The following is a 24,690-nucleotide window of genomic DNA, read 5'->3' as shown; positions in this document are numbered from 1 at the left end:
ACAGCAAGGGACCCATATACTGCTTTTGCACAGGGATCCTCCGCTGTCTGTGTCCACCCCTGATGTGCCATGTATAATACTGGTGTCTTATATGGCAGAGGGTCCGGGTACAACCGATACCTCTGCTCTCCCTGTAGCTATGCCCATTGTATGTTGAGTAATAGAAGTCGATCTCTCAATCAGGAGCGCTCGTCTCGTCGTCCCCACCCCACCCCCCCCCCCCTCCCCATTGGATGCACATTGATCTCGATGGATGCCATGCTATATTCTTTGCTGTTTCCCCATAGTTAGAACAGCAAATTTAGATTGCCCCCTACGATCAGGTCTCTTCTCTTTTTTTTTTTTATTTTTTTTTTAATATTCTTCCTTACTTTAAAGCATTTTGATCCCCAATTTTGGGGCTTTAGGCGAGGCATTGTGTGGGGTAGACTTGTAATAGCACCTCCTGCTGGAAACTTTTAAACATTGCATTGCTTTTAAGGGATAACGCTGCAGTAATCGCCCCATGATTCAGGTGTAGGGTCTTTTCACCCTCCAGGTAAAAATGCGGCGGCATTGCAGTCGTGATGATTTGATTCTGGAGATGAGCGGAGTAACTGTAGGAAAGTATTGATGGCCGAGATTAACCAAACTGATGCATCTGAAAGCTTTCCTTGCAGGTTTAATCTCTCCGCAGCTTGTGTGTGAACTGTAATATTAATCAGGGAGTGGGGGGATGGGGAGGATGGGTCTGGGAGGCCTGCTTACGTTTTAATTTAGGTTTTGTTCTTCAGTGCAATGGTCAAAAATGGAATCTGTCAATAAATAAAGGAGAGAACCTGTACAAGAATCACACAAACTAAGAATTATCAAAAATAACAATGCTTTGTAAGAGATACACAAATATAAAATACACATTTAATAAAAAGTCCTCGTTTCCCACGCAAATGGATTTCTACGTGGACCGGGTCCAACCTCTAAAGGTATAAGTGGCAAAAGAGAACTGGTATGCAATGTCAAAGTAAGCGTGAGCAAAACCGCACGTGGTGGTTTTAGTCTATAGTCTCTTTACGAAGTCAAAATAAAGTGAGGCATAAAGACCCCAACACACTTCTGGGGTCTAACAGCCTATAGTCTCTTCCCGTTCGTGGGTTCCCCTGACTGACCCAGTGAACGGAGCCCCAACGCAGATGTGAACAAAGCCTTACACATAGTACCCTAACATTAAGCCTTTGTTACTCTAAGCTTTTTCTATTTTTTTATTTTATTTTTTTATGAACATTTTTTCAGCCTGAAACGGGAACCATCAGAATTGTAGAATCTTCCATATAATACACCAAGGAATCGATCGCTGAGCTATTTTATATACAACAGCGCCACCTACTGTAAATGTATTTAAAATAAAATTGCTATCAAGTCTAATACAATAGACCAAACTGTTTTTTTTATTTTTTTATTTTTTCCTTCTATTGCTCATTTCTTTCTTCTTAAACCAGATTGTGAACTTGTGACCTGCCAGGTAATTCCCAATTCACTTGCTTCTTGGTTTGAACTTGCGACACGTTGCTCTGAGCTGCGAGGTTGAATTTGTTTGAAATTGCGGCTCTTGTGTTCGGTGGAGATTTAATAACCTGTGATACGATTGAAAGATTACATTATGGACTGTGAAGCATCGGTCCTGTTTCATTTAGATAAAGGGAATGTTTATCTTTACAGTTAAGGTGAACATTGGGCAAATTCTTTCTGCTCCCGGTGTATATTACATTTCCTGTGCGCTCAATAAGAGCGATTTATGGGGAGATGTTTCCAAAACAGTATATCCGCCGCCAAGCAACTTTGGGTGTAGAACTAGAACTCCCAGCATGGATTAAAATCAACTGGCGTTGGCAGAGCATGCTGGGACTTCTAGTTCCACCACAACTTATGCCTACCTCCCTGCTAAAATCACCCAGTAACGTATAGAATGGTAAAATCAAAGCTCCTTTAAGGGTTCAAGTACATGGTGGTGCAGCTTGTGTCGCCATATGGTACATCCTATGTAATCTCTTTCAGAAGCACTACTTCCATAATCTTCTATAGGTGCTGGATTACTACGACTCGCAGGCTGCTATACGGATGATAGTATGTAACCCTTATGGACTGGATATATTCATAAATCACATCATGACCCCCTCAATATGTTACAAATTTCAAGGAAATGTGTTGAGGAAGTCAATGGCTCAAAATATATTAGACTGAAATTTTAGGCGCGTGTTCCAACAGACAGACACTCCAGGAATTTATCCAGATCATAGGTTATATCGAAGTAAGAGACCAACATTACTAGTATAATTCTCTGAGGTTATTGCCAAAAACAATTACAATAATATCTTTCAAAAGGGGAATAGGCTTGATTTCAGCCAATCCTTTAGAAATTAAAAATGACTCTGATTCAGCCAATAGCCTACAATGAGAATATTTCATATTGAGACAATCGCAGACATAGAATACATTTTAAAATTTAATATTATAATTCTTAAGTAACGCAAGCATCTAATAAACATCTGCAAATTCTCTTGGCAAGAATACAATAGCTTGTTGGCCTCTAAAATGGAGGAGGTGTGGGAGATTATTTGCGAATTTATATGTGAATAATGAAATGGAGACAAATTAATAAGGAATGTGATCATTTCATGTCTGGGCCTTTAGCCAGACTGCTAGAAGGTTACAGAAGAAACATTCAAAGATAATGTTTCTAAAATAGGAGGGAAGAAAGTCATTGCAGGTGGAATAGAAATTACATCTCTGCATAATCCGGCATCCTGCTTGATAATTCATAATCTAATTTAATACAGAGAATACAAGCAAATGGACCATCCATCACAGTATGAACCTTGAAAATTCAAGTATAGTAATTCCGGTTTACTGACCTCCATGTGCGTAATAACACTCATCAATGAATTGTCTGATCATTGTTTTCTTCTTCGATTCAGAGATTCAAAAATTCCTGTGCCCCCTAGTGGTCATAAATGGAAAGAAGTTCGTCATGACCACTCGGTAACCTGGTTGGCTTCGTGGACTGAAAACGTACAGGGAACAGTGAAATATGTGATGCTGAATGCAAATTCCAAGTTAAAGGTACGAAATAATGTAAAGTCTGGAAAACCATTCCACTGTACTATGCAGTAATGTAGAGTGTGCGCATATTCCAGGTGACCCCTCCCACTGGATACTAAACGCTGACTTCTGAATATGCTGCTTATGCTGATCTGTGCTCAATAATTCATATCCGCCAGTCCAGACTCGGGAACTATAAGGGTTCGTTCTTACAGGCAGGATACGTTGTGGAATTTACACAATGCAATTCTGTGCAGGAATTCTGCAGCATTTACAGTAGCGGCAAAGTGGAAGAGATTTTGCAAAATCTCTGCTAAAGAAGTCCTGCGGAAAGTGTTCTGCGGAGCGGCTTTTAAATCCACAGCATGTCAATTTATGCTGTGTATTCTGAGCGGTGATGCTGCGGGTTTGGGCCATAAACTTCAACGGGGAGCAGAAATTCCGTACTCAAATACGCAAGTTGAGTTTTGTTGCGTTACGCAGTAAAAATGCTGGCAATCTGCCGATGCACATAGTTTACTGTATTCAATGTTACCACTAAATCCGCAGGTAAAACCGCTGCAGAAATTCTGCCGTTTCTGCAGTAATATGCGCAGCAAAGACGCACTATTTACTGCAGATTTCTGTGACTGATTTTAATTACGTTTTTTTTGAGAATTCTGCAGCATTTACAGTAGCAGCAAAGTGAATGAGATTTAGAAAACGCAGCGTAAATGTTACAAATTGAAGCGTGGAATTTAAATCCGGTGTGTCAATTTATGCTGCGTTTTTTTCATTGCTCTCATGTTGCGGTTTCTCCCTATTTTTTTTTTTTTTTTTTTTTAAATTCAATGGAGATGCAAAACCCGCAACAGAAAGCCGAGTGCAACTTTTGCGGCAGAATCCAAGCGATTTCGCTGCAAAAATCGCAACTCAGGAAAAAAAAAAAAAAACTTACCCAGAACTCCCTGCAGTCCGGCCTCCTGTGCTGACGTTTCATCCTATGTGACCGCTGCTGCATAACATGGTCTGCAATGTCATCTTAGGAGGCCGGACTATGTGCAGAAGAGAGGGAGGGGGCGGGGGTAAGTATAAACGTGGTTTGTTTTTTTTCTCAGCGGAAATTCTGGACAAAAGAAACTGGCCACGATGTGCTTCCAGGGCGGATACACTGCTTAGTTTTTACGCAGCGTATCCGACCCGTGGGAACCCGGCCTTGGCCTTTCTGCACATGTATTGGATTTTCTGTCTGGATTTGCAATTGAAAAATAGTCAGTGGCTGACCTTTGCAGGGAAGTGGATGAGATTTTAAAAATTGAAAACCTAAAGAAAAGTGCATTGCGAGGAGGTTTGTTACATACGTTTCTTAAAAATGTAGAAAGAGACCAACTGTCAAAGGGATTTTTAATTGATGGCCAATCTTTGGCTTAGGCTATTAAAATAATCGATGGGGGATCTGACCTCCAGCAGAATAGCGTGGCGGTGGCACCGCGACATACATATGATTGTGCTTGGTATTGTAGCTCAGCCCTACCAGCCATTCCCCTATGTATGGCGCTGTGCCAGCATAAACAATGAGGAGGCCATGGCGCTCCAGCAAGCACTGCACCACTGCAAGTCCCAGCGATTTTTATTTATTTTTTTTAACATTTTTAAATTTTTATTTTTATTTTTTTTTTAAGCTGCGCTAGCTATTAACCCTTACAGTGCAATGTATTATCACAGGTGAAATTCTCCCATCTCCTTTTTATATCCTAGAAATTAGATTTTACTACCCAGGGCTTTGCCGTGCCCCGCTACACACATGGACGCTTCCTATGCTCAGCTGAGCACATTCTGTTCATTTCCAGGCCCGTTGGGATCTATAGAATGAAAATGAAGTCATATTTTCAATCTGCAGCCAAACACTAACATTTGCTGAGAAAGGATCAAATATTCCCTGGTCAAATAACTGCAAATAAAGTCTCTTTTACCAGGAGAGCAGGAGCGCTCACACTTGTGGGGCCTCATCGGCCGCTATTTAAGGGGTGAAGGTAGAAGAATATGGTTTGGTGGGTCTCCGCAGGTTCAATTCAGCACCATAGCAAGAGAGGTTGGTGTCAAAACTGGGCCCTTATTCCTCGGGGCCCGTCTGCCACAGCTCTAGCTATCTTTTTCTTGATAATGGTTTTAGTTTTATATAATGTTTTGCTTATAAGGACACAAAATCTAATCTTTACCCTCATTTGGATGCAGTTTATTGTTCCCTGTTATCAGCCATTTTGGACTGGGTATTATTACAATCTTGAAAGTCACACATCCTGCTGCCCGTGCACAGTGATTCTTGTGTCCAGCCTCATCTGTAGGGTTCATGTGTATTGGCACGCTGTGGCTCTAGGCCCGTTCTCCTCTGAATATTTGATTGGCTTCCCCCGCTGTATGTGGGTGCAGGTGCCATACATCTGACACTCTACAGTAGTGGTGCAGCAGCAGATTAGACCATGCCATGGCTGCAGCTGCTGGATATTGTGAGCAGTACCAATCTCAGGTGCAATGTGTCACCGTTTTATTACCGCTCATGAATGCCCATTGCTCATAATTAAGGTAAATCTCGGCAGGAGAAGAAGCAGTGAATGGAGTCGGGAAATGAGCGGAGCTGGCTTCAGTCACTGGCAGCCTTCAACAAGCTTTGATTTTGCTTTGCCACAGGTAATAACAATATTTTTGTCATCCGGATGATCTTCACAATGCACAAAATAAAAAAAATTCTAAGTCAAGTGCAAAGGGCTTTCCGGACAACCTGGATCCTAGCTCTGGGCTTGGGTCATCATTTTAGAATTTCTCAACATACAAACTAGGTAGACTACAAATCTTTTGATTCTGGATGCTATAGAAAATTGTAGCGTGCATAGCATCTACCATGGGCCCTATGAGACGAGAGGGCCCACCACCATCCTTAAAGGAGAGCCAGAGGTGAGAGGCAATGATCCGATCCTGGAAGATGGCAGGCACTTCTAGAAGAGTCAGAAGAACAGACAGGGGACTGTGGGGGCACAGAGACAATCCTGGCCAAAAGTTTTGAGACTGACACAAATTTTGGTTGTCAGAGTTTGCTGCTTCAGTTCTTAATGGCAATTTGCATGAACTCTAGATTGTTATGAAGAGTGATCAGATGAATTGCAATTAATTGTGAAGTCATTCCTTGCCATGAAAATTAACTTGATCACAAAAAAAAAATTTCCACTGCATTTCAGCCATGCCACAAAATGACACGAACATCATTTCAGTTATCATCTTGTTAGCCGAGGAGAAAAGTGTTAACGAGGATGAGGCAGCTGATATCACCCTGTCATGCTGATTGAATTATAAGAACAGACTGGTTGCTTTAAAAGGAGGATGGTGCTTGAAATCATTGTCGTCTTCTGTTAACCATGTTTACCTCCAAGGAAACACGTGCAGTCATCATGGCTTTGCATCAAAAGTGCTTTACAGGCAAGGACATTGCTGCTTGTAATATTTCCCCTAAATCAACCATTTATCGGATCGAGAACTTTAAGGAGGGAGGTTAAATTGCTGTGAAGGCTTCAGGGCGACCAAAAAAGTCCAGAAAGTGCCAGGACCGTCTCCTAAAGGGGATTCCGCTACAGGATCGGTTCAACTCCGGCACAGAGCTTGCTCAGGAATGGCAGCAGGCAGGTGTCGGTGCATCAGCACGCACAGAAAGGTGAAGGCTTTTGGAGGCTGGCCTGGTGTCAAGAAGGGCAGCAAAGCAAAAAAAAGCCGCCTCTCTCCAAGAAAAACATCGACAGACTGACGTTCTGCAGGAAGTACAGGGATTGGACTGCAGAGGACTGGGATAAAGTGATTTTTCTCTGAAGCCCCATTCAGACTGTTCGGGACATCTGGAAGAATGATTGTGCGGAGAAGAAAAGTTGAGCGCTACCATGAGTCCTGTGTCATGCCAACCGTAACGCATCCTGAGATCATTCATGTGTGGGGTTGCTTTTCATCCAAGTCTGCTTTCCAGGATATTTCCATGGAGCCCTGTACTTATTCTGTCTGAGGGCAGATCGGTGTCAACTGATCCTTCAATGCGCATCTCCCCCTCTCCACCCCTTCCCCCCCCCCCATTGCATATAAACCTGCTTAGAAACCTAAGAAAATTTGAAAAATGGAAATTGTACTTCCAACATGTTTATCTCCCTTTCAGGTTGGAGTTGAGGTCCGCGTGTTTTGTAACATTTTTATACGTTTCTTCTCTTATTTTTAAGGGTGAAAAAGATTGGGAAAAATATGAAGTTGCCAGAAAGCTGAAGAACCATGTTGACGCTATTAGGGGAACGTATCGGGAGAACTTGAAGTCGAAAGAGATGAGTATACGACAGAGGGCGGTAGCGCTATATTTTATTGACAAGGTACAGACTTCTTCCACGTTCTACATAGACACTGAACTGTTGGCAGTGGTAGCGAAACTCTAGGGCTGTGCTACATAACATAGACTTCTTATCTGATCTTCTCCTGATATACTGCCCTCAGTTATGTAGTGTCCGGGCACATTCATGTTCCCTTTCTTTATTATAGCTGGTTATCTGTGCTGCATAGAATAGATGTGGTCACCAGTAGTTATTCTATTACATGTGTAGACCGTGTGGTCACCAATATAGGACCTTTAATGACCGCTAGGGAACAGGAGGCATCAGAACAAGAAGACGCAGGGACTAGACTGAAATGGCACTGCAATGTATTTTATTAAATAGCAAAACTTTTGCTAATCGTCTTGGATTAAAGTAACATTTGGTAGTCACCGGTCACACAATGGCGTCCTCCTTTAAATGTATGTTGATGGGTTTGCGTTCTTCAGCTAGCTCTGAGAGCAGGTAATGAGAAGGAAGAAGGGGAGACGGCAGACACTGTGGGTTGTTGCTCATTGAGAGTCGAGCATATTAAACTTTACCCAGAACTTGATGGAGAAAAACATGTGGTCGAGTTCGACTTCCTGGGTAAAGACTCCATCCGGTATTACAACAAGGTTCCAGTGGAGAAAAAGGTAAATTATTCTATATGACTAATCCTAATATTTGTGTCAAATCTGGAACATTTATCAAATATTCAACTTCTCACACCTCGGACCAAACCACATACCAGCCCGGTCACCCCTGCAATTTAAGCAAAGCTGTTTTTAGTGGGTGACAAATGGGGCAATGACCCAGGAACCCCACATATCTTCGGGCTGGATCCTCCGCCATGTAAACCTTCACTGCCTGGACCACCGGGGACTCCATCGCTAACCCCTGTGCTGTCCTAGAACAAGAACCTTTACTATTTAGGCATTGTATGGTGGTATTTGAAAACTGAATGGCAATATTGTGGGCGGACCATATGGCAGTGTTCTGTAAGCACCATATCGGAGTATTTGGGCACTGAATAGCGGTATTGTGTTGGGCATTGTATGGAAGCATCAATGGCAATATTGTGTGGGTACTGAATGGTTGTATGGGCATTGTAAGGAAGTATTTGGCACTGGATGGCAGTAATCTGGTATAAATATTTGGGTAAAAGTGTATAAAATTGTGAAATGGGAACGGTCTAAAAATGGTGAGCTATGGGGGGCTCAATTTTTATTGCGTCTGGCCCCATTTTCTATAAGGCCGCATGCACACTACCGTAATGGTTTTTACTGTCCGCAAATATGGATCCGGATATACAGCACGCTGTCTGCAAATACGGTCTGTCGTGCATCTGTCTTTACGGATCCGCAAAAAAACACTAGGGAGGAATCCTTGGTAATCCCCTAGCGCCGCATGGCAACGCTTCTGCAATTACGGACGGCCACGGATCCACCTCCGTAGCCGTCCGCAAAAATAGGACATGTTCTATCATTTGTGGATCATTTCTAGGGCACAGACACACATCCGTAAATATACTGAAAGGTGTCCGTGACCTATAGAATGGATCCGCAATTACGGATGAAACCTATGGTCTTGTGCATGGGGCCTAAGACCGGCCCTGGGTATCGTCCACCTCGGGAGTTTGTTGAATGATGATCTGCCTTAGTTTTTATTTTGGTTTTTTTCAGGTGTTTAAAAACCTTCAGCTGTTTATGGAGAATAAGCAGGAAGGAGATGATCTATTTGACAGACTGAACGTGAGTGTATTAACCCTTGTAGAGCCCTCACAGAGGCTCCTGATTACCAGAGATCTATTAAAGCTGGCAGCTCTTGGCCGCTCTGTCATCAGCTGGTGGAAGAATTCCCATAGAGAGGGAGTCGTGCCATTGTCTCTCCTCCTGAAAGACTCAGTGGGCAACATGGGGCACAGCAGCCTTGCCATGCCGAAGGTAAAACCTAGAGGGACTGCAAAATGGCAGTCGCTGCGTGTTTATGCCTCGGAGCTAGAATAACCATGATACAGGGGGCAAGGAGCAATGTTATCGCTGTTCATAGATAATCGCACATGGCCGTCGTCCAAATCCAGGGAAATATGTTTTGTTCTGCAAATTAATTTAGTTGTCCTCCTGGTGTGCGAGAAATATACAATTGGCATGCAGATTGGAGGCACGAAAAACTTGGTGTGTGATGCGCAGAATGGACCTTTTTATCACGTCCTTACACTGTGCTTCAATAAGGGTATGTTCACACGGCCAAATTACGGACGTAATTCGGGTGTTTTACGCCTGGAATTACGTCTGAAATTACGGCTTGAATGCATTGACAAACATCTGCCCATTGAAAGCAATGGGCTGACGTTTGTCTGTTCACACGAGGCGTATATTTACGCGCCGCTGTCAAAAGACGGCGCGTAAATAGACGCCCGCGCCAAAGAAGTGTCCTGTCACTTCTTGGGACGTAATTGGAGCCGTTATTCATTGACTCCAATGAAAAGCAGCGCCAATTACGTCCGTAATGGACGCGGCGTTCAAGCGCCTGCACATGCCGTTACAGCCTTTAATGACGGGGCTGTTTTCTCCTGAAAACAGCCCCGTAATTTCGGCCGTAACGGACGTGCACGTGTGAACATACCCTAACTGTCGGGCTTCCCTGTGCGACCAATTTTCTTTTTCAATTCTTGGAAGCCAGAAATCCTTGTATGTTCCCGCACCAAGGAGGCAATAAGAAAATAAGGAAAAATAAAGGCATCAGACCATTGTCCCCAACATATGGCTCTGTAGCTGCTGCAAAACTAGAAGTTTCAGCATGGCTGCAGGCTGCCAAAGAATGCTGGGAGTTGTAGTTTTGCAACAGGCTGCAGTTTTAGAGTAGGGGTACGCAACTATTTTCAGTGAAGGTTCACTTACCTGGGTCTGTCATCAGGTGAAGGTGGGAGCTGAGCACCAAGAGTAAGGCTATATTTATACGGATTGGATTTGCCATAGCCAATTCTGACCCGTGGATCAGCGGCAGAAAACTGAGGCTTATCTTCCCCCTGGAGAGGGTGTCGCCCATGAAACGTCGAGACGGGACCCTTGCGTAGGCCGGCGCAATGCATAGACTTCATCGCACTGGCCTGCGCAGGGATCCTGTCCTGGCGTCTTATGGGCTGCAGGCCTAACATTGCCTGTAACCTGGTGGAGCCAGGAGCTGATAGCTCCCTGCTCTGCCAGTTTAGGACCCCTGGTTTAGAGTATATTAGTGGCAATTTTTTTTTTACAAGAATGCATTTAGAACCTGGAAAGTTCCTAGGGTCTACTGGGATTGGGCGGCCCATGGCAATGAGTAAGCATTGTGCCAAGATTCTCAAGCCGGCCCTGGTTGCCATCCTCATCTAAATGTCCACAACGGGTCTTCTCTTTGCTCTTGCTGGACAAATGCGGATGGGAAGGGGGCGAGCAAGTAACAACCACTCTCCCACAAGACGGTATCCATAGTTGCCATCTCCACCGGAATGTCTGGGAGACTTTTTTTTTAAAGAAAATGGGGAGATCTCCCGGACTCAGAAGGAGTAAGCATATCTCCTGGATGCGCTACTTCCTCTCAACATACTCACCACGTTCCTGCAGTCCTCTTCAGTCTGATGCCACTGCAGACAACCTGGTGGTCTGCCTGGTCTGGGGTTTGGTTTGGGGTCTCTTTGTTTAGAGGGTATGTATTTATTTAGGGGATCTGTATTCATGTTTAGGTATGGTGAAGGGAGTCGTGTGCACCATTTGTGATTTTTAAATTCTATTGTTTGGGGACGGGTCCTATATAAAGGATGGGGCACAAGGAAAAAAAAACATGTTTTTTTTTTTTTTATATTTTTTGCAGACACCAATACTGAATAAACACTTGCAATCCCTGATGGAAGGACTGACCGCAAAGGTTTTCAGGACATACAACGCCTCGATCACTCTGCAACAGCAGCTGCAGGAACTGACTGATTGTAAGACTTCACCACTTGATCCGTAGCCCTGTGTGCGCTGCGCGGTTATGTTATACAACCTGCACCAGACTTTGTATTAAAACTTTCTTTTTTTGCTAATGGCTAGTTGTTAAATAAAGTGTTACTGTTTATAGATTTACATAAATTCCCCAGATCGGGCAGTTCGTTATATGCATCCGTATTAAAACCGTGCATTAGCTTTAATGAGCAGTTCTTTGCTTGTTTTGACACGAATGCTGTGAATTCCTCCGAGATGTAATAGATATTAAAGTTTAAACAAATATTCAAATAAAATGACCGAACTGCCTGAAGAATATATAATAAATTCGATTCTAACCAGCCGTTCTGGACACTGCTCCTAGTGCTGCAGGAAAGCCCCTTCCTGTTCTGCTGGGACTGAGGGTGGACATACCCGATGTGCAGCGCCAGGGGCCCTTTAGGAAGGGGCCACCACCACCACCTTTGGAGAAAAATATCACTCTCAGATTGAATACAAGGGATTGCGTCTAATGCTTCCATGGCTCCTATTAGTGGGTTGACACATTGGCGAGGGTCTCTCTGGAGAGCTGTGAAGAAGGTGCCGTATGACCGCCACCGGGTACAGTTGGAAAGCAAGAAGCCCAAATGTTCTTGCACAGGCTCTCCCTGTTTTCTGTGTCCGTCTATTCCTGGAACAAAAAAATCTTTTTTTTATAATTCTAAACCATCTCCTCCTCGTCGTCCTCCTTTGATCCTGTTCTCTCATGACTACCCAAATACAAAATACAAGAGAAAACGCATATATACTCGGAGGCATCTATTTTCTTAAACCTCTCAAAGTTCTGGAGCAGCCTAAGGCCCTGTTCACAATCACATTTATGGCCTCCTTTTAATATGTACACCGAACGTATACGTTAAACTGGTGCTATACAGTGGTATTGCCATCCAAAGGCTTAATTTGATACTTATTCAGTAGAATACACTTATACTGTACAGTATATGTAATGTCGTCTACTATGCCATGCTATTCCATGCTTTTTTTTTTCCCTCTTTTGCTGTATACTGAGGTATACTGGCCTGAGGTTAAAAGGATGTTATTTTGGCCTCCGTCGGGCGACTGTAACCCTATGGACACGTCTAGCCTGTACGTCTGGAGCTTTCGAGGTGTGCACACTAAATGTTAAACACCAGCGTGATGTGAACAGGAGCTAAGCTCAGTCTCTAGCTGGGGGCAGCTTGCTGCAGAATAAAGCTTCTCCGCACTGCTCTGTCTGCTCTGGAGATCAAGCCGGATAGGCAGCAATACATGTAACTTCTATCCGGCTCTGCACGAGGCATAATACAGTAAATCAGTCTTCCCCAGCGTGTTCCTTTAACTCCCCTCGGATCTAATGTTGCTCCTCCTCAACCTGTAGATCTGATTTCATTCGTGGGTAGGAAATCTCGTATAGGCAGGTGTCATCCGTGGCTGGACTGGGGAGGGGGAGAGTATGTAAATAATACACGTGTAATGGAATCCTATGTATATATTCTGTACGTGACTATATACACTTACCGCTTTATATATTCTATGCACCTATAAATGTTTGCTTTTGTTATTCCCGCAGCGGAGGACTCTCTCCCGGGGAAGATCCTGTCTTACAACAGAGCCAACAGAGCGGTTGCTATACTTTGCAACCATCAACGGGCACCACCAAAGACGTTTGATCAATCCATGTCTAATCTAAGATCCAAGGTGGGAAATGTGACGAGATATGATGTCATCCGTGGTAGCCAATCACAGGCTGGATCAGTTTCTGCAACATGTGGCGCTCCAACGGTTTTGAAACGTGATTGGAGTTCCATGTTGCAGACCACTTTATGGAGTGGTCGAACTAATTTAAAGGGGGTTTACAGTTTTATGTAAATACAGCTTCGTTATTTCCTGATGGAAAGTTCTGATTTTTTGTTTCGATGCCATAATTAATCCAAGACCTCTGCTTTCTGTCAGTGAATGGGAACAATCTTCTTTACGTCCAGAGGCTGAAAACCTGTACAGACCGAATATTTCCCACAGCTGAGGATACAATTGTATCCAGTCTACACTATCCTCTGTGGGCTAAATAAAACGGCAGCATTAATTCCTCTCCTGTCCTGATAGTTTGATACAATGCAGCAGTGTTGGGTACAAGGTATCATCGCAAACACTGATACATTGTAGCAAACTATCAGGACAGGAGAGAGATTCATTCTGCTGTTTTATTTAGCCCACAGAGGATAGTGTAGACTGGATACAATTGTAGCAAACCCTCAGCTGTGAGAAGTATTAGGTCTATACTGGTGTATAGGCTATGTAATCCTTTGAAGGGCAAAAAATTTGTTCAAATAAGGTATTTTGTGTAACTTTGTTAATACTTTTTATTAAAAATATATATATATGTCTGACATGCAATACTTCATTCTCTCTCTCCAGATTGAGGCCAAAAAAGAACAGATTTCATTGGCGAAGAAGGAGCTGAAAGAAGCCAAGAAAGAAGCTAAAGAAAACGACACTGAAAAGTTTAGGAAGTATGTAATGTGCCCGCATTGGCCCCCAAATGGTTTCTTAATAGGATTTGTATTTTACTCCTATCAGATGAGATTTTCATTGCTGCTATTAGTACGGGATGTTTTACTTGCGGATCTGCAGCTCCCCCTGTATATTAATCCATAGTCTTCCATATATCTGCAGCTCGTATAAATAGCGGAAGTCATGACTATACACGATGCGAAGTGGAAATTTGTTAAATCTGGTGAAAAAAGTTGAACCAATCAGATTTAATCTCTCCTTTTTATTCTAAGGGTATGTTCACACGCAGTGTTTTCAGATGTAATTCGGGCGTTTTACGCCTGAAAAAACGCCCCTAATACGCCTACAAACATCTGCTCATTGCTTTCAATGGGAATTACGATGTTCTGTTCCCACGAGCCTTTATTTTACGCGTCGCTGTCAAAATATGGCGCATAAAATGATGTGCAGGACACTTCTTGGGTCGTTTTTGGAGGCGTTTTTTAATTGACTCCATTGAAAAAACGCTCAAAAAAATGGCCGTAAAAAACACTGTGAAAAAAACGCGAGTTGCTACAAAAAGTCTCAAAATCAGGAGCTGTTTTTGCCTGAAAACAGTTCCGTATTTTCAGACGTTTTTGGTCACTGCGTGTGAACATACCCTAACCTGATTGCTTGGTATGGGCGACTCCTCCACTTGTCCCCTGCACCAGTTGTGATAGTCCGCCTGTGAGTCTGGGCTACCATCAGGGCCAGTGGTAATCTGAAATGCTCCAATAGATCCCTATGACATCTGAGTCTATTGAATGGAGCAGATTTACTTGGGACTGCCTGCTCCTTATCATTGCTGAAGACCTAGGGTTAGGGAGACAAACTAAAGACCAATTATCGGGCAAACAAGCGTTTACATGTGACCGCTCATTCCCAATCATTTCCCTGAGATGCTCGTCCATCGGCTGATCAGATCGTTTCTGCAGCACGAAGTATTGTCGGCTGCACATCACCCTGTGTAAACAGAAAGATGTGCTGCTGACGAGATGGAAATGTATGCTGACGATCCCTCGTCCCCAAACATAGCTCCTTGTGAAAGGACCAATCGAGCGGTCTCGTTAATTGGCGCCAGTTTACACGGCCCATGTTGGACCCTTAGTGCATTCATGAGTTAATGGGACTTTCCAGTTTTATGCAAAATGTATACTTTGAAAGAATTTTTTTTAGGAAGTTGTATAACCTGTGTATTCAATTTCCCACAATTTTTAAGATCATGGCTTGCTGTCGGTGAATAGAAAAGTCTTGATTGCATCTAGTGGCTGAAAGTGTCTTATTCATGTCCAACTGACAAAGATGCCTGGATCGTAGTTCCATTAGTGTAACAAACCTAAGGTGTACGTAATACAGATGATTTTCAGCCTCTGGAATGTTTCTATTCACTGACAACAAGATGAGATTTTGGAAATGTTGTGGAATTGTACAATAAACCAACTTTATTTTCAGAAAACTGGTCAACCCCTTTAGATAATTGTTGGTAATTTTTTGCATTAGATGAAGTTCTGCTATGGAGGCACTTTAGAGTTTTTGTGCCATCCTTATGGATAAGACACATTTCTTCCTGCCATCTCATAGGGTTGTGGAAAGCAAGAAGAAGGCCGTCAGTAGGGCGGAGGAGCAGATCATGAAATTGGAGGTGCAGGCGACTGATAAAGAAGAAAATAAACAGATTGCCTTGAGCACCTCCAAGCTAAACTATCTGGATCCCAGGATCTCGGTGGCCTGGTGAGTCATGTTCTCCTTGTGGACAGTCTATATGTTCTTCTATAGGAGAGCGATACCGGATGGTATATATGAAAAAATGCATATGAAGCAATTCAAAGCCACAATCCATCTCACAATGCAATTTAACACGGGGAAACCACTTATATTATAGGGGGGGGGGGGAATGACATTTTTGAGCGTAAAATCTTATTGACCGGTTCATGGGATCATTGAAAATTGGTTTTCTAAACGAAACAACCCTTTTAAATGCTCTTAGGCCACATGTGCAGGGCCCGTGATTGCGGCGCGGATGGCCACAGAGTGTCGTCCGCGGGCCGGCAGCAATTCACGGACTGTGCGCACATTGAAATCCATGAGCCCGTAACGTATAACGGCTTGTCCTATCTTTTTGTGGTCTGGGTTTCCGGCCCATGCATGGACCGTGGAAACCGTCGTGTGCATGACCCCATAGAAATGAATGGGTTTGCAATTCACCCGCAGATTTGGGGGTGAATTGCGGACTCAAAAACACGTTGGCGTGCATGAGGTCTTCGTAAATTCTGAGTTGATAGAGGACCCCCCCCCTCTAACCGGAGAAGAGTTGCTACAAAGAGCGTCTCTGGAGGACCTGGCGTCTGTGTTTTTACATGGACAGCACATTGATTCCAATAGGAGCTGTGTAATGCTTCATTTCCCCTGTGGTGGCGCTGTAGGGAAATTGAACATTTGTTACCAGGTTTCACTATAGATTACAGCTGATCGCTGACCGTCCCAGCAGCGGGATGATATGTGCATGTACATATTATATAATACATTTGCCTTTTTGCTTTGTTTTTTTACATTAGGTGTAAGAGATGGGAAGTGGGCCTGGAGAAAATCTACAATAAGACTCATCGGGACAAGTTTGCCTGGGCCGTTCATATGACGGACACTGACTTTTTCTTTTAACCATTGACTGTTCATAGACTTTTTTTTTTTTTATTCTGCACTTCTCAGACTGATTTTATGGCACTGAACACAACCACAAGACTTTTGTGTGACTTTTAGATCTTTGTTTTTATCTGCTTGTACGTTATTAATAATTGATCGGGTTGAATCTATTTAAAACCATGTTAAATAAATGTCTTATGCGCCATATCGAACACATTGCTTTATTATGTTGAAAATATGTGGCGTGACAATCTATTCTTCCCTGTTATCAGCCACTTCAGGCGTGGGAGAGCGTGTTTGCCACTGAGGTGTAACTTGAAGCTCTGGGGCCCCAATGCAAACAGGGCCCCTCACCTACCATTTATAATACTGGAGTTTTCTGATATAACAGGAGTTTATGGTGCCCCTCGTTCACCACAGCCCAGTTGTGATTACTACCTCAGCATGCCCCTCTAGCTACGCTCCTGGCTGAGACCCTCCAAGATGATGACGAATGTAGACGCCAGAACCTCACACGTTAAACTTCAGTCCAAAACCATGGCGGATAATATGGAGCTGGTGCCGACTGTTGCTGTAATGGCCGTTAAACAGCCTGAGTGGTACTCAGATGCCATGAAGCACACAACAGAGTGGCACCCAATATTTTTCATGGACCCATTCACTTCAGTGGGCGACTTTCCGATCCGTGGACAGATAGGACATGAATAATCTTTCCATGGATCATACACATCTGTGCCCCATTTCTAAACTATAATGGAAACCAGTACCAGATCCATTATATGATGGGAACCACTGGTGGCTGATGGACACCTTTTGAGTTAGAGCCTGGCAGAGCCCATTCTGATGCAGATGTGAATGGAGTCTTATACTAGACTTTGGAATTTGGTACAGGGGTTCTTATCCATTCAGGTGGAGGTCGGCTCACAGCCGATGCTCTGAGCTCTTAGGCCTGATTCACATGTAGCATAAATACTGCAGATTTTTCATGACTTATTTAATTGTGGAAAATCCGCAGCATAATACAGTAGCAGCAAAGTGAATGATATTTGAACGAATCTCATCCATACGCTGCGTTAAAAAAAAAAAAAAAACATCTGCCAGAAAAACGTTCATAAATTAGCTTTTTTTTTTTTTTTTTTTTTTGCACCTACAATGTCAATTTGTTTCGGATTTTCCCAATGCAGTTCAATGGGAGGTAGAAACTGCAAAAAGTAGCAGATGTTGCAATTTTTGTGGTGGAAAAGCTGCGATTCCGCTGCAAAAATCACAACTCACGTACTTACCCAGAACACTCTGCACCTGTGTCCAGCCATGATGTTTCATCCCATGTGATTGCTGCAGCCAATCACAGGCTGCAGTGGTTACATAGGATGAAAAGTCATCCCAGGCTGTGTGTTTTTTTTTTTGTGTTTTTATGTGCAGTTGGCAGTCCAGTCGAAAAACCACAACACAATTTTTCAACCAGAATTCCCTGTGGCATCCATGGTGTGCTTTTACACAGTGTATCTGCCTTGTGTGAACAGATCCTTACAATCTGATGCATTGTGCTTCTTTAGCAAAGGATGGGGGTCTATCTGCTCCATAGTTCTGGGGTGGAAGTGTTACATCAGGAGTCTGTGCCTGCCCATGGTGGTCTGTGCTGCAATTGTGACTAGGACAAGTTCTATATTTTAGATTTCTATGGTGTGGACACATCTGCAAATATCCAGAAAGGTGCAAGTGACCTAGAGCTGAATGGGTCTGCAGATATCTATAATTATAGATTCATTACTAGACATGTGCATGGGGCCTCAGTCAATGAGTTCTTCAGTGTAAACACCCATAAATGAATGGCTCTGAAGAGTGATGGAAAACAAACACCCCTATAATTGTGCGCTAAAGGTACAGCAGTGTTAGGGTATGTTCACACGGCAGCGTCCGTAACGGCTGAAATAACGGGGCTGTTTCTAGGAGAAACCAGCCCCATCATTTCAGCCAGAACGGCATGTGCAGGCGCTTGAAGGCCGCATCCATTACGGACGTAACGAGCTGGTTTTCCATGGAGTCCATGGAAAACGGCTCCATTTACGTCTGAAGAAGTGTCCTGCACTTCTTTGACGAGGGCGTCTAGTTACGCGCCGTCTTTTGACAGCGACTCGTAAATATACGCCTCGTGTGAACAGACAAACGTCAGCCCATTGCTTTCAATGGGCAGATGTTTGCCAATGCTATCGAGGCGCATTTTCGGATGTAAATCGAGGCGTAAAACGCCCGAATTAAGTCCGTAAATAAGCAGTGTGAGCATACCCTTATAGTAAAGATGTTCAGCAGCAGCATCCTCAGCTTTCTAGACTCATTTTTCCAGTACATCCCTCATGACGGCAGCACAGGAGGTTGCCCTATTGACCTCTGTAGGGACAGGAAGACAGAGGTTAAAAGGCCCCTCCCACCACCCACTTGTCGGCGTTCTTCCTGTCCCTACAGGGTCAGGAGCAGAGAGACGTCGCTCCTGTGTTACTGCAGGAAAAAACTCGGGCAGGGGGCAAGATCGGGGGGTCCGTACACTCCCCCTTCTCTTCCCCCTAAAGCCTAGGCTAACACCCCTCGAACGAGAGGTCCCTGAGGTCCCTTAGCTCCCAACCTAAGACACCTACCGGAGGAATCCTAGGCAGGGTTCCGGTAGTGTGTGGGGTTCGGGATTCCCAAGTAGGCTTCGGCCTGGCTGCGTGACCAGGCGGGGACCGGCAGCACCATAGGTTTGGACGCACCGGCAGGGATCCTCGCTGCACCGCATAGCAAGCCTCAGACGCCGGCTATGAGCGGCTGCACCTCAACGAATAGCCAACCGGAAATGACGTCGGGCTACTTCCGGTCCGTGGCCATCTTGGAAGGCAGGAAATTCTAAACACCCGCATTTAAAGAGACACGCACAGGTATGTAGTTAGAGCTGATACCTATAACTTGAATTGATTTTGTGGATTGCATGTTACCTGTCGCGGTATGGAACTTCCTCGTCCTGACAGAACTCCAAATATGTCCCAGGGTCACATGAGTCTCACCCTTGGGGTTAAGGTTATGACTCCTTATGTATGCACACCATACTTTACCTACCTTATCTTTTCTCTAGGATAAAGATTCCTCTGAGACAAACTGATAAAAAGATTAAAAAATGTGCGACTTGTGCAAAAAAATTGCCAGAGTCACATAGGAAACAGTTGTCAGGATTGTATTGCAAAAATACTAAAAGAGGAACAACCAACGTTTATGTCTGAACTTAGGGCTATGATTCGTGAAGAAGTGAGTCAGTCAGTAGCCTCCCTTGCCCCTCAAACTTCCTCTCACTCCTGGGCAAAAAGACTACGGATGGAAGTGGATCAAAAATATTGTCCTTCTCAGGGGTCTGACTCTGAGCAGGAGTGTTATTACCTATCGGAGGGTGAGTTAGAAGAAGGAGAGGAACTCTTGCCTTCAACTTCTTCCACTCCAGAGAAAAAAAAATTCTTCTCTTCCGAGATGTCTGATACCTTAATCCAGGCAATACAGGAAACCATGGATGTTCCCGAAAAAGACCAACCACATACCATCCAGGATGAGATGTTTGGAGGTCTAATGGAAAAGAAAACAAAGGTTTTTCCGGTAAATGAAAATCTCAAAAGAATGGTGACAACTGAATGGGAAGATTCAGAAAAAAGGCTCTTCATTGCAAGAGATTTTAAAAACAGACTTCTCTTTGATCCAGAAGACACTAAACCTTGGGATGAGATCCCAAAAGTAGATGTCCCAGTATCCAGGGTTGCTTAAAAAAAAAAAACCCGCAATCCCATTTGAAGATTCCTCTCAGTTGAAGGACGCCATGGACCGAAGGGCAGACGGGCTACTGAAAAGAGCGTGGGAATCTTCCTCTGCTTTGATATCGCGGCCACATCAGTAGCAAGAGCAATGTTTATATGGTTAAACCAGCTGGAGACCCATTTGATGATGAAGACATCATAACAAGAGCTACTAGAATCTCTACCGTTACTAAAAATGGCAACCGGATTCTTAGATTCCGCTGAGGCGTCTACCATTAGATTTGCTGCCAGGAATGGGGCTCTCTCAAATGCTGCTAGAAGAGCATTATGGCTCAAAATGTGGTCAGGAGATACGAAGTCCAAGAACAAATTATGTTCTATCCCGTTTACAGGGTCTCTGATGTTCGGTCCTCTCCTTGATAACATGCTGGATAATGCAGCAGATAGGAAAAAGGGGTTTCCTGAAGAGAAACCAAAAAAAAAAACCTCCGTTTGGGAGGTTTCGCCAACAGAGGGATCCTACCTTACAGAACTACAGCAGGAAAGGGAAGTCCGGTCGCTGGAGTTACCCCAAAGGAAGAAGGGGTCGAGGATATCTCCTTAACCCCAATAATTCATTTCAGACCTCAATGCAATGACGCCAAGAGCGTGGGAGGAAGACTCCTACAATTTTATCCCAAATGGTTGGGAATAACCCAGAACCCCTAGGTTCTAACGATCATAGAAGAAGGGTACAAAATAGAATTTTCCTCCAGAGAAATTTCTAATAACCCAGTACCAAGCAAAAGATCTTCATCAGATCCTTATCCGGGACGTTCAGAAACTACACAAATTGAGAGCCATTTCTCCAGTTCTCCACAACAAAAAATTCAAAGGCCACTATTCAAAAATCTTCTTAGTCAAAAAACCAAACTGTTCCTACAGGACAATAATCAACCTGAAGGTCCTAAACAAGTGGGTGAAATATCGAAAATTCAAGATGGAGTCTATCAGATCGCCTATTCCTCTAATAAGGGAAGAGGCATCAATGTGTACGATCTATTTAAAGGATGCGTATTATCACGTTCCTATCCACCCCGCGTACCAGAGATTCCTCAGATTCGCAATTCAGGACGGTCCTTCCATTCTCCACTTCCAGTTTGTCTGCCTCCCTTTCGGCATTTCCTCCGCCCCCAGAATTTTTACAAAAATTATGGCAGAGATCATGGCATTCGTAAGAAGTCAGGGCATAGTAATTATCCCATATCTAGACGACTTCTTGTTGACGGCAGATACGCCGTCTATCTTAGACAGTCATCGGTCACAGGTTTTTTCCCTACTACAGGAATTGGGATTGATGATCAACTTTCAGAAGTCGAGTCTTCCTCCCCAGAAACAGAAGGTCTTCTTAGGAGTACTGCTGGACTCCTCCCTTCAGCATTCCTTCCTCCCAAGAGAGAAACAAATATTCCTACTGGCAGAAGTAAGGAAATTTTGGGGGAAAGACGCCTGTTCCATAAGGGAATGTATGCGGATGTTGGGAATGATGACGTCTTGCATCCAATCTATTCCATGGAGTCAATTTCACTCCAGACCCTTACAGAATCTGATCTTGTCCCAGTGGGATTGAAAACAGAACTCCCTGAATTCAAGAATTCAAATTTCAGAGACTGTGACATCATCCCTCCTGTGGTGGCTCTGCACAAACAACATAGACAAGGGAGTCCCCTGGAGAACTTCTCCTTATGTAGTGATTACCACAGATGCCAGCAAACACAGCTGGGGGTCGGTAATCCAAGACCAACACTTTCAGGGCACAGTCTGTTCAAATGAAGATGATGTCCTCAAACTTCAGAGAACTAAAAGCCGTATGGGAAACACTTATAAGAGCTTCACCCATTATAAAAGGGAAGCATATAAGAATGTTATCGGACAACACAACAGCGGTGTCCTTTCTTCGCCATGAAGGGGGAACAAGACACACTCTTTTTCAGGCCTTCCCTACACAAATTTTCAGTTGGGCAGAAGAAAATTTCCTATCAGTCTCTGCAGTCCACCTAAAAGGCTCAGCAGATTTCCTGAGTCAGGAAAAAGTAGACCCTGGAGAATGGTCCCTAAACAGGGAAGTCTTTCTGTCCTTAACCCAAAGATGGGGTTATCCACAAATAGACCTGTTTGCCACAAGGAAAAACTCCCAAGTAGAGACATTCTTCTCCCTAAATCTCAGAGACAACCCATTGGGAGTAGATGCATTGTCCCAACCCTGGGGCATGGATCTAGCCTATACCTTTCCTCCGTTTCCTCTAATACCAATGGTATTAAGAAAAATCCAGGAAGATTTGACAGCTCATTATTCTTCCCTATTGGCCAAAAAGAAGTTGGTTTCCAATCGTAAAATACCTAGCGTTGGAAGACCCCATCATGCTCCCAGTCAGGGAGAATCTTCTCTCCCAGGGTCCCTTATTCTTTCAGGGAATAGAAACTGAAATTGTCAGCCTGGATCCTGAAAGGCAGATCTTGAGGAACCACGGTCTGTCAGACGAGGTAATTTCAACTATCTTATGAAGTCATAAAGAAGTTACCTCAAAAATCAAAAAATTTGGAAGAAATTCTGTTCCTGATATGGAGACCCAGGACCAGACCCCTTTTCTCCCAACTTCGAAAATCCTAGTTTTTTTTTTACAATCAGGATTCAAAAAAGGACTTAGCCCTAGTACCTTAAGTGCAGATTTCAGCCTTAGGTAAAAAAAATTAACACTCCCCTGGCTGAACATCAGTGGATCAGAAGATTCACTCAAGCGGTCTCTAAACTGAAACCTTCCCTAAAGAAATCAGTTCCTACCTGGGATTTGAATGTAGTGTTAACAACTCTATGAGCCCCCCTTTGAGCCACTCGATACAATTAGTATGCATTTTTTAACTCTAAAAGCTGCATTCTTAGTCGCTATTACTTCAGCAAGAAGGATAGGAGAAATCCAATCTGTCGGTCATAGAACTGTACCTAAAAGTACATGAGGATAAGATCATCCTAAAGCTGGACCCTTCCTTTATTCCAAAGGTATCTACCACTTTCCATAGAGAAGAAATAATTCTACCTTCCTTTTATCCAGAGCCAAAAAACCAACAAGAAGAAAAATCCATTGCCTGGATGTCAGGCGAACAATTCTTCAGTATCTGGATAGAACCTCCTCCTGGAGACAAGATAAAAATCTATTTGTCCTATTCGGGGGAAAGAATAGAGGAAAGAAAGCCTCAAAAGGCTCTCTAGCGAGATGGGTAAAAACTACCATACAAGAAGCCTACAAGTCCCAAGGTCTATGTGCCCCACAAGGCATCAGAGCCCATTCAACGAGGGCAGTTTCAGCATCCTGGGCAGAACGAAGAGAAGCCTCTATGGACCAAATCTGCAGAGCTGCCACTTGGTCAAGCCATCATACGTTTTGCAAACATAGGCTCGATGTTCTGTCCAATACGGATTTAAGTTTTGGACGGAAGGTCTTCCAACCCGTAGTCCCGCCCTGAGCATTATAATCTGGTATTGCTCCTGTAGTGCTGTCATGAGGGATGTACTGGAAAATAGCAATTAGACCTACCGGTAATTGTATTTCCAGGACTCCATCATGACAGCACCATTACATCCCTCCCTTATTGAATTCTGATTTGTGCATTTAACATGTCAGTTATTATCCCTAGACATAAAATAGGGTTGCATCCATCCTGGTGTAGTAATTGAAAAACACTGGCAAGTGGGTGGTGGGAGGGGCCTTTTAACCTCTGTCTTCCTGTCCCTACAGAGGTCAATAGGGCAACCTCCTGTAGTGCTGTCATGATGGATTCCTGGAAATACAATTACCGGTAGGTCTAATTCCTATTTTACCAAAAACCTAAACTGATGGGACTTATGGATTCTTGATCAGACAAGGAGTGAAAAACCTAAAACCAGAGCAAAAGGGCACGAGGAAATCCTGCCAAGCAACTGGGGAATGGAATGACGAATTAGTGAATTACTCACCAGAAACATTAGTTATCAGCTGCTCATTACATTACCAGAAGCTTCTTCCATCAGGATGCTGCTGCAGGGATATGGATTTAATGTGATCTATACAATGCTTTTCCATACACTGAACAGAATCAGAGTGAAAATAAGGCCACTGCTAAACTAATGTGGCAACCAGCTGCCCCAGATTAAGGTCAATTTAAGTGATACAGCAATTTTTTTTTTTCCTGGAAAATTGACCCTACAGGTGCCTGGGAAAGCTGGGTGTCACCATATTTGGGGAACTAGAAAAGCTGATTGACAGTTCAGTGTATCCGTTTCTTGAAAATGAAGGCTATCTGCAAAGTGCTATTAATCTGTGTAGT

At 43.6% G+C, this 24,690-nt stretch overlaps 1 protein-coding gene across 3 annotated transcripts in view; it reads left to right on the top strand.

Annotated features, from left to right (window-relative positions):
• LOC142661166 (DNA topoisomerase 1-like) overlaps positions 1-16,791 on the top strand; it is a 90,643-nt gene extending 73,852 nt beyond the window's left edge. For all 3 annotated transcript variants that reach the window (XM_075838467.1, XM_075838466.1, XM_075838468.1), the window contains 9 exons: positions 2,952-3,096; positions 7,305-7,448; positions 7,895-8,080; positions 9,110-9,178; positions 11,277-11,391; positions 12,978-13,105; positions 13,823-13,917; positions 15,521-15,670; positions 16,495-16,791. In XM_075838467.1, the coding sequence (XP_075694582.1) occupies positions 2,952-3,096; positions 7,305-7,448; positions 7,895-8,080; positions 9,110-9,178; positions 11,277-11,391; positions 12,978-13,105; positions 13,823-13,917; positions 15,521-15,670; positions 16,495-16,597 (1,135 nt within the window). In that variant the 3' untranslated portion in view covers positions 16,598-16,791. The remainder of the gene's footprint in view (positions 1-2,951; positions 3,097-7,304; positions 7,449-7,894; positions 8,081-9,109; positions 9,179-11,276; positions 11,392-12,977; positions 13,106-13,822; positions 13,918-15,520; positions 15,671-16,494) is intronic.
• Positions 16,792-24,690: the final 7,899 nt, after the last annotated feature.

This window comes from Rhinoderma darwinii, chromosome 9 (genome assembly GCF_050947455.1).
Source record: "Rhinoderma darwinii isolate aRhiDar2 chromosome 9, aRhiDar2.hap1, whole genome shotgun sequence".
NCBI lineage: Eukaryota > Metazoa > Chordata > Amphibia > Anura > Rhinodermatidae > Rhinoderma > Rhinoderma darwinii.
This window is presented reverse-complemented; position numbering and strand designations above follow the sequence as displayed.